The 11,241-nt window shown below is 37.9% G+C and overlaps 1 protein-coding gene across 3 annotated transcripts in view; it reads right to left on the reverse strand.

Moving 5' to 3' along the window:
• Nucleotides 1-10,742, reverse strand: part of LOC127453894 (autophagy protein 5-like) — a 54,589-nt gene extending 43,847 nt beyond the window's left edge. Inside the window, exons 1-5 of one of the 3 annotated variants that reach the window (XM_051720652.1) lie at nt 10,656-10,742; nt 9,845-9,984; nt 9,633-9,760; nt 5,211-5,289; nt 4,968-5,130 (exon numbers count right to left, since the gene is read on the reverse strand). In XM_051720652.1, coding sequence (XP_051576612.1) covers nt 4,968-5,130; nt 5,211-5,289; nt 9,633-9,760; nt 9,845-9,952 — 478 coding nt within the window. In that variant the 5' untranslated portion in view covers nt 9,953-9,984; nt 10,656-10,742. The other 2 variants (XM_051720651.1, XM_051720653.1) reach the window with 2 other exon arrangements.
• Nucleotides 10,743-11,241: the final 499 nt, after the last annotated feature.

An 11,241-nucleotide genomic window follows, 5' to 3' on the forward strand; every position in this document is an offset into this window, starting at 1 on the left:
CCGCGGCTTTGCGGATATTCACCCGTCGGAAGGATCGGGTTACATCCGCTACAGAGACAGAGAGTGAACTAACTCTGTAGCTTCGGCGAGGGCGGTGTTATTTCCCTCGAAACGAGCATAAGAAGTATTTAGCTCATCCGGGAGAGAGGCAGCGGTGTTCGCGGCGGAGTTTTTATTCCCTTTAAAGTCCGTGATGATATTAATTCCCTGCCACATGCTTCTAGAGTTGGTGGTGTTGAACTGTCCTTCAATCTTGTTCCTGTACTGATGTTTTGCTGTTCTGATTTTTCAGAGGGCATAACTGGCTTGTTTATGCTCCTCCGCGTTCAAGTGCCGCGTGATCATCGCTATTAATCCAAGGTTTCTGGTTCGGGTAGATCCGTATTGTTCTGGTCGGAACAACGTCCTCTATGCACTTTCTAATGAAACATGTTACGCTATCAGCGTAAAGCTCGATGTCGTCATCAGAGGTGGACCGGAACATCTCCCAGTCCGCGTGATCAAAACAGTCTTGTAGCGTAAAGTCTGATTGGTCCGACCAGCACTGGACTGTTCTGAGGGCGGGTGCTTCCTGTTTCAGTTTCTGCCTGTAAGCGGGCAGAAGCAGAATGGAAGAGTGGTCCGATTTGCCAAATGGTGGGCGGGGGAGGGATTTGTAGCCGTCCCAGAAGGGAGAGTAGCAATGGTCCAAAACCCGGTCCCCTCGTGTGTTAAAACTAATGTGTTGGTGGTATTTTGGTGCGACTGATTTGAAACTGGCTTTATTAAAGTCCCCGGTCACAATGAACGTGGCCTCAGGGTGTGCGGTTTTCTGCTTGCTTATAATCCCATACAGTTCCTTGAGTGCCCGGTCTGTGTCTGCTTGTGGGGGGGGGTGGGATGTACACAGCAGTGATAATGGCCGCTGTGAATTCCCTCGGTAGCCAGAATGGTCGACACAGAAGCATGAGAAATTCCAGATCAGGAGAGCAGAAAGACTTGATAGAATGTACGTTCCTCTGATCACACCAGGATTTGTTGATCATAAAACATACATGTATAAGCAGATGGGACAAATTCTTCAAAATGTTAGATCTGTGTGTGTCTAAATGTATATAAGCTGCATGCTGTCTGTTATATGCATTTAGGCATTCTTACTTAATCAAATCAGTATTAATGTATACAGTTGTGCTCAAAAGTTTGCATACCCTTGGAGAATTGGTAATATATGTACCATTTTTTAAAGAAAACATGAGTGAGCAGGCAAAACACATTTCTTTTATTTTTTATGGGATTCATATTCAACTGTAGGTTATAACAGAATGGCACAATCATTAAACAAAACATGGCAACAAAGAAATAAATGAATTGCTCCCTTTAGTTTATAATTGTCTATGAGGCCCCAAATTCTTGCAGGTGGTATAGCTGCCCATTCGTCTTGGCAAAATGCCTCCAGGTCATGCAAAGTCTTCGGTCGTCTTGCATGAACCGCACGTTTGAGATCTCCCCAGAGTGGCTCGATGATATTAAGGTCAGGAGACGGTGATGGCCACTCCAGAACCTTCATCTTTTTCTGCTGTAACCACTGGAGGGTCAACTTGGCCTTGTGCTTAGGGTCATTGTCATGCTGGAAAGTCCAAGAGCGTCCCATGCGCAGCTTTTGTGCAGAAGAAAGCAAATTGTCTGCCAGTATTTTCTGATAACATGCTGCATTCATCTTGCCATCAATTTTCACAAGATTCCCCATGCCTTTAGAGCTCACACATCCCCAAAACATCAGTGAGCCACCACCATGCTTCAGTGGGGATGGTATTCTTTTCACTATAGGCCTTGTTGACCCCTCTCCAAACATAGCGCTTATGGTTGTGACCTTAAAGCTCTATTTTGGTCTCGTCACTCCAAATTACAGTGTGCCAGAAGCTGTGAGGCGTGTCAAGGTGTTGTCGGGCATATTGTAACCAGGCTTTTTTGTGGCATTGGTACAGTAAAGGCTTCTTTCTGGCAAATCGACCATGCAGCTCATTTTTGTTCAGGTATCGTCGTACTGTGTTCCTTGAAACAAGCACACAGTCTTTTTCCAGAGCAGCCTGTATTTCTCTTCAGGTTACCTGTGGGTTTTTCTTTGTATCCCAAACAATTCTTCTGGCAGTTGTGGCTGAAATCTTTCTTGGTCTACCTGACCTTGGCTTGGTATCAAGAGATCCCCGAATTGTCCACTTCTTAATAAGTGATTGAACAGTACTGACTGGCATTTTCAAGGCTTTGGATATCTTTTGATATCCTTTTCCATCTTTATAAAGTTCCATTACCTTGTTACGCAGGTCTTTTGACAGTTCTTTTCTGCTCCCCATGGTTCAGTATCTTGTACCATGCATCCACATGAGAGCTAACAAACTCATTGACTATTTATACACAGACACTAATTGCAATTTAAAAAGCCACAGGTGTGGGAAATTAACCTATAATTGCCATTTAAACCTGTGTGTGTGACCTTGTGTATCTGTAACAAGGCCAAACATTCAAGGGTATGTAAACTTTTGATCAGGGCCATTTGGGTGATTTCTGTTACCATTATGATTTAAAAAGGAGCCAAACAACTATGTGATAATAAATGGCTTCATATGATCACTCTCCTTAAATAAAAGACAGTTGTTTTTTTTTTTGCATGATCAGTCATCTTTTCTAAATCAATGCCAAAATTTCACCATTTCTGCCAGGGTATACAAACCTTTGAGCACAACTGTATCTAATAAATCACACAGTAAAGACTGTCAAATATTAAAGTAGTTTCATTTTGCACTAAATTACTTTGAACTTGAAAAACTTAAACTCATTGTTTTAATTTAAAAAAAAAAAAAAATTGTTTGTTTGTTTTTAATTTGTAAAATAACAGTGTTTCATTGCATTTTTGCCTACCAGTGCAAAACTAAGTTAATATAGAACTGTTAATGAAGCTTTTTATCACTCGAATTGCTTTTAACTTAGCATGTGAGAAACAGGCTAAATAGTTTCATTTATTTTTATGCACTTTTTAACAGAATTAATATTAGTATTTTTAATTAATTATTTTATTTATTTATATATATTGCATTAATAACAAGGTGCTCTTTGTTTTATAATGTATTTGTTGCGTCCTCTTTTGGACTTATGACATTTTACATTTATATATTTAATTTACAACTTTATTGTATTTTTGCATAGATTGAAGCAGAGAAAATCTTTTCAGAACCTCTAGTAAATTACATGTTTCTTTGTTTAGTACACTTTTGTCCAGGTTTTGTAAATCACTAAAATAAGCATTTTTTCTTCAGAATCATGAGAATCATGATCTTTATTCTAAGCAAAAAACAAAAACAAAAAATTGTGATTCTCAATTTATTTGAAATTTTTTTTTAAAAATGTCATTATGTTCCAAGTTAGAAGGTCCCCTGTATAATTACTAACATTAGCTGAGAGAGAAATCTTTCAAATGACAAACCCAAATGAATCGGAATCAAATCTAATTTACTCAAAATCGGAATCAAATCGAGAGCTTGTGAATTGGAAACGAATCAAATAAAATTAGGAAATTTGTATCAATACCCAGCCCTATTTAAAACTAACATCTAGAGTTCAGATAATGCATATAAAGCTATGTTTCAACACTGGTGGGTCGCAGGTATGTTCTGATAGGGACAACAAGGGAAAAAAATGCTGTATGCAAATACAAAATTCAATTAACCATATAATTGTGCATTTTTGTATAAAACAATAAATAGGCTTACAAAATTTCAGGGGAGGAGAAAACGTGTGCAATATATTTAGTTGATGACAAACAAATTCTAATGTATTTTGGCACAAATAAGTTGGTCACAGTAACTAAAACGATATTTGGTCAAATGTTTGTTCCATGTGTTAGAATGGTAAATAACACTTTTTTGCCGTTTTACATTTTTACATTTTCCAGTTCAGCCTGTTGTATTATTACTTTTAGCTATTGCAGTTCACGGTAGTTATAATTAAAATTTCAATGTTTCATTTTAAAGGAATGTTCCGGGTTCCATACAAGTTAAGCTCAATCAACTGCATTTGAGGCATAATGTTGATTACCACAAAAAATCATTATGACTTGCTCCTCTTTTCTTTAAAAAAAGCAAAAATCTTGTTTTCAGTGAGGCACTTACAACTGAAGTCAATGGGGCCAATCTGTAAATGTTAAAATACTCACCGTTTCAAAAGTATTATGACGTGAACAAATGCGTGTAAACATGATTTTAATGTGATAAAATCATGTACTAACCTTTTCTGTGTAAAGTTGTGGCCAATTTTACAACTTGCCATGATGATGTAATGTCAACAAACCGAAAAACGACTGTAAACTTTACATTTAAACAACTTTACAGCTCAAATAATACACAATAATTAATCTAAGTGCTTTTATAAAATTATAAGCTTCACATTGCTGCCTTTAAAACCTCCAAAAATTGGCCCCATTCACTTCCATCGTAAGTGCTTCACTGTAACCTCAATTTTTGCTTTTTTTAAAGGAAAGGAGGAACATGTTGATTTTTTTTATTTATTTTTTTAATTTTTTTTTTTTGTGGCAATCAACATTATGCCACAAATACTGTCGATTGAGCTTAACTTGTATTGAACACAGAATATTCCTTTAAGGACAATTTAGGGACAATATGTTGGTAAAAAAAAAAAGAAATCCAACAAAGAGAGTGCTGCAAAAGTAGGGTATAAGATTAAGGTGATAAATGGTCAAATTAGTCCAAAGAAGCTAAATAACCATAGCATCCTTTTTACAAAGCTTTTTAACTTTTTATACAGCCATGCGATGAAGGCTTTTTAATGTACATGGTACATACTGGTACAGTGTTGGTTCGACACTTGATGTCTGAAGTAAATTCTGGGGTCATGAAGCAAAACCAGTTGAGAACCACAAGTGTAAAGAGTGCAGGTAAAGTGTAAATTACACAGGGGAACATGAAGGTAGTTCTTACCGTTTTGCAGGCCCATCCACAGCTGCTTATGATCTTTCTTCTGCATATCGTTTATGACCTGACTCTTGTGTTTAAGTGCATCTGCTTCTTTAATACACGACATGAAATGTGCTTCTATCACAGAGTTTGACGGACAGTGAAGTAAATCTTGATCTGGGAAGTTCTACAAAACAAAACCAATTACTACTGTGACATATTAAGAAGTAAATGATGAATGATAAATGAATGAAGCGGTCCACACACCTTGAAGTGCACGGTGACATTCCAGGGGAGAGCTGTGTTTGAAGCATGGAGGTCAAACAACACACCAATTGGGTAGTGCCTTAAAAACAATGAAGAGAACTGTCAAAGAAAATGTATAGTCTACACAGTGATACACAAGGCTTTACAAGATGTTTTTCTGGGTTGGCTGAGGCCACATCCTCACAGCTCAATATACAGCAGAAATAAAAACAGCTCTCCAGGTGAATGCAAGTTCTCATGTGCAGTATAAGCCTTGATCTTTCCTGCCACCTTGTGGAATAATGAAACCATAAAGCTAGAACTGGACACCACTATTTATCCACAACAGACATGCAGACATACAGCTACCATGATTTGAGTGTGCAAAAGTTTTAGAAATGAAAAAAAAAAAAAAATATATAAATTACTATATAATTAAAGGTGATTCAAGTGATTTTTGGAATAGCATGCATAAAATGTCCCTACTACCAGTCTCTGTGACAGAGTGATATGAAGTCCCTTCCGAGGACAAGGAGGGAGTTTATTTTCTAAAATAGTTTTGCGTTCCCTCACAATAGCTTTATCCATCCCTTATGAAAATTAACCATGGTTTTACTACGGAAACCATAGTTACACTGTGGTATTTGTAGTAAAACTGTATTGACCACAGAATTTACCATGGTGTTTCTACAGTGAACAAATTTTAACCATGATATTTGTGGTAAAACCATTGTAATAATACAGGAAAACCAAAACCATGGTAATAAAAATCATAATCATTCTGCCAAAAAACATGGTTAGTATATATATATATACACACACACATATATAGTCTGTTGACTTCTCTCATCAACAAGGCGTTTCCGTCCACAGAAAGTCTACGGTAACTCAGATAACTGCTCTGTATAATATTGGTGAGAATATCATCTCAGAATGCTATGCTGAGATGTGGGTTGGCACTGTTTTGGTGGCACAAGAGGGACCTACACAATATTAGGCAGGTGGTTTTAATGTTGTGGCTGATCAAACACAAACCACTCCCTAAATCATTTAGAAAAAATCTGATTAAAGTAAAACTTGAAAATAACAAAAAAAAAATTAAGATAAACATCATAAAAAGGTACGGCAACTAAACATTAGATCTCTTTCAACCAAAGCACTAATTGTAAATGAAATTATTACAGATCACTGTTTGGATGCGCTCTGTTTGACTGAAACCTGTCTTAAACCGGATGAATATATTAATTTAAATGAATCTACTCCCCCAGGTTATTGTTATAAACATGAGCCCCATCTGAAAGGTCGAGGAGGAGGTGTTGCTACAATTTACAGTGAAGTTTTTGGTGTTACTCAGAGGACAGGATATAAGTTTAAGACTTTTGAACTAATTATGCTTAATATGAACTGTCAGATACAATAAAAAATTATCTGTCGTCTTTTGCCCTTGCTGCAGTATATAGATATATATTGGTCACTTCAACATTCACATAGATAATGAAAATGACACTGAGATTAGCATTCATCGATAGTCTCAACTCTCTTGGAGTCAGACAAAATGTGATAGGACCAACTCATCGCTATAATCATATGCTAGATTTAATTCTGTAATATGGAGTTTATGTTGATACTATAGAAATTCTGCAAAGAGCGATGACATCTCAGATCATTACCTCATCTCTTGTGTGTTGCGATCAGTGAATGTCACTCAGTCTACACCACGCTATCGTTCAGGTAAAACTATTATTTCGACCACTAAAGATAGCTTCACTAATAATCTTCCAGAATTGTCTCACATACTCGGTAAGCCAAAAAGTCTAGAAGAACTTGAATATCAGAAAATATAAATACAGTCTTCTCTAACACTCTTGATAGTGTCGCCCCCCTTCAATTAAAGAAAATTAAAGAAAAAAGCCCTGCACCATGGTACAATGATCACATTCATGCTCTCAAGAGAGCAGCACGGAAAATGGAGCGCAAGTGGAAGAATACAAAATTAGAGGTATTTCGTGGTGCATGGAAGGATAGTGTCTGTAGCTACAGACAGGCACTAAAAGTTGCCAGGTCAGCATATTTTAGCAAACTCATAGAAAATAACCACAACAATCCTAGGTGTTTATTCAGTACTGTGGCAAAATTGGTTAGTAATAAAGCCTCAACAGAACCAGATATTCCGTCGCAGCACAATAGTAATGCCTTCATGAATTTATTTACTGATAACATTGAAATAATCAAAAATAAAATTGGAATTATGCAATCCTCTGTCACAGAACCACAGAAAACAGTCTCTCATAATTTTCCTCAAGAGCAACTTCAATCCTTCGCTGTCATAGGTCATGAAGAGCTAACAAAACTTATCAAAACATCAAAAGCCACAACATGACTACCACCCCTGGAGTCGCGAGTTCGAATCCAGGGCATGCTGAGTGACTCCAGCCAGGTCTCCTAAGCAACCAAATTTGCCCGATTGATAGGGAGGGTAGAGTCACATGGGGTAACCTCCTCGTGGTCGCTATAATGCGTGGTTCTCACTCTCGGTGGGGTGCGTGGCAAGTTGTACGTGGATGCCGCGGAGAATAGCGTGAAGCCTCCACATGCACTAGGTCTCCATGGTACCACGCTCAACAAGCCACATGATAAGATGTGTGGACTGACGGTCTCAGATGCGGCGGCAACTGAGATTCGTCCTCCGTCACCTGGATTGAGGTGAGTCACTATGTCACCACGCGGACTTAAGAGCGCATTAATTTCATTCGGATTTAGGCCCCAACACAACACAGAGACTGCACTTATCAGAGTTACAAATGACTTGCTCTTATCACCTGATCGCGGCTGCATTTCCTTCTAGTGCTTTTATATCTTAGTGCTGCCTTCGACACCATAGATTATTACATTCTCTTGAATAGGCTGGAGAATTATGTTGTCATTTGTGGACTTGCATTAGCATGGTTTAGGTCCTATTTAGCAGACCACTACCACTCTGTCTGTGTAAACGATGAATTGTCAAATCAAACAAAAGTTAAGTATGGAGTGCCACAGGGATCAGTTTTAGGGCCTCTGATTTTCTCCTTATATAAGCCTTCCCTGGGAGATATTATCAGGAATTGTGGAATACGTTTCCACTGTTATGCCGACGATCCCCAACTTTACATTTCTTTGAAACCTGACGAAATTTCACAATTCTCCAAATTAGCAGAATGTATCAATGAAATCAAAGATTGGATGGCGAGAAATTACCTTCTTCTCAATTCCGATACTAAGGAACTAATTATCGGACCAAAAACCTCTAAAAATAAGCAGCTAAAATATAATTTGACTCTCGATGGATGTAGTTACATCGTCTTCTGCAGTGAAAAACTTAGGTGTTATATTTTATACCAATCTGTCCTTTGAAAATCAAATTTCCAATGTCTGTAGAACAGCATTCTTCTACCTCAGAAATACTGCTTTTATGAAATTATGACTTCAGGGGATGAACTGATGCCAACTCCAACCATAAGACATGGGATACTTCATATGCCACTGCCTGAACCTTGGACTTAGCATAGACCTCACTGAAATGACCTGCTGGTTGAACTGCGATGCACCTCACTGATCTCTGCCTGCATCACCTTGGTCTAATGATGGACTACACTCTTAAAATAGAATTCATAGACTTTCAATTATTTGCCAACAAAAGCTTTCATTGGCCAAATAACAAAGGACAATGCATCTATGTGAACTTCCAGGATGAACTGCAAAGACATTAGTCATTAATCTTACAGTTCATAAAAAATCTTAGTTTAAACACTGGCCCTTAACACTTACTTTAGTAAACTCATTTTAAACCATGACCTGCACTGCACACAAATAACTAATATTGGCATTATATTCATTTAGTCAGAGGAGAACTGGCCCCCACAGTGAGTCTGGTTTCTCCCAAGGTAATTTTTCTCCATTAACCAACATCTTATGGAGTTTTGTGTTCCTTGCCACAGTCGCCTTCAGCTTGCTCACTGGGGTTCTAAATACAATTACTATTTAATTATTTTATTTACACAATTTACAATCATATTTAATCAAACTACACAATGATCACTAAGACATTATAGATATTACAGTTTCATTTTCTGTTAAAGCATGATTTTCTGTAAAGCTGCTTTGAATCGATGTGTGTTGTGAAAAGCACTATACAAATAAAAATTACTTTATGTGTCAAATGTGTTGATTATATTGAATTATACATTTTTGGGTTTATTAATTTATTTATAACAAAAAAATGTTGTCAATAGGCTTGCACCTTTAGAAAAAATATTTTAACCTTGAAAAACCAACAGAAAACTCTGCATCAACGTTTTAAAGTTTTGATCAAAAATCTGAGATTTTTAACACACCATATTTTTAACAACTTTCACTGTACGAAGCATGCAGCAGACATATCAGCAGCATACTATCAACACAACGCACCATTTGAGTGGCGTTCCTTCATATTCAAACCACATCTCCTCCACATCTTCTGCCTTTATGACTTTGAGAAAATGTTTCTTGACTTTATCAGTGACTAGCGTCAGGTAGCTGACCCGCGGGAGGAGGAGCTGATGGAGGAGAAGAGAACAGGTCAGGTAATATCAAATTAACCATTATACAGCAGAAAGAAAGTGTACATTGTCTTAACTTACATAGTATGGTTCTGCTTCTCTCTCCGTGCTCTCCTCTGGAGACATTGTAAAACAGGCTGGTATTCTTCCAAACCAAACATCTCGGAGGACATCCTTGTCATCTGCCATGATCTTCTTTCTCCAGGTGACACATATAATGTCTTCAGTTATTGATCGGTTCAGGACACATAAGAGCGGGCACTGAGTTAAAACCACTGGAATCTCATAATATAAGGATATCAAGATGCCTTGTCATACACTTAAATAAACCTGACAAAGAGTCTAATATAACACCACACAACACAGAGAGAGAGACTAACTGACACAGTACTATAGTAAACAGGAAATGAACTGACATGAACCATAAACACAAATATAAGTAGCAGAGTAACTCGTTCATATCTCTTCAAGAGCTCTATGTAATACAATCACACCTTCTAAAGGACTGACTGCACCAATAATAGTGTTTATAAACATAATCAATTCTACAACAATCATCAGATTCGTATGAAATCAAAGATGCTAATTTAGTCTCTCTGCTAATGCTCTGCTGTCAGTATTTCATCTATCTATGGAAAAACAGAAGAACACTGACAAACGTAATCTTTACACCGAAAGATTAAACTCACCGATACAGTATTTGTGATATTTACTAATAATTCTGAAGCTGTAAACGTGATCATGTATGTAAATAAAGCTAACACTGATAGCACAACATTAGACGCGTACTAACACCCTTGAAGCGATAAAAAAAAATATCCCTGTCCTACAGATCACATCACCTCCTGCATCTGAACATGAACAACAGAGAGAAAACAGATGAACAAATTACATTAATTAAGCGTCGACAGCGAACATTACAGTTAAGCTCATCTTCAACACCCAGCGATGACATGCAGCCTTATGTTGGCAATAACCTTCAAAATAAAAGTCCAAAAGGTCTATTAACTTTCATAATACAAGTCCCAGAGAAAACGTCCAGTGCCATGCACATGAAATTCAATAAAAATACATTACACACACACACTCTCTGTTCCCATGTCTATCTGTCAGTGGATTACCAGCTTTCTGACGGACAGGCAGCAACTTGTGAGACAGGGGAAACTCACTTCCAGCACCTGTACAATCAGCACTGGTGCCCCCCAGGGCTGTGTGCTCTCCCCACTACTCTTCTCCCTCTACAACAATGACTGCATCTCCAATGACCCCTCTGTCAAGCTCCTGAAGTTTGCAGATGACACCACTGTCATCGGCCTCATCCGAGATAACGATGAGTCTGCATACAGAAGGGAGGTTGAACAGCTGGCTGTCTGGTGCAGTCAAAACAACCTGGAGCTGAACACGCTCAAAACAGTTGTGAACCATTGTGGAAAAAGGCCCAGCAGAGGTTGTACATCCTTCACCAACTGAGGAAATTC

The sequence above is a fragment of the Myxocyprinus asiaticus genome, chromosome 16 (assembly GCF_019703515.2).
Source record: "Myxocyprinus asiaticus isolate MX2 ecotype Aquarium Trade chromosome 16, UBuf_Myxa_2, whole genome shotgun sequence".
Classification (NCBI taxonomy): domain Eukaryota; kingdom Metazoa; phylum Chordata; class Actinopteri; order Cypriniformes; family Catostomidae; genus Myxocyprinus; species Myxocyprinus asiaticus.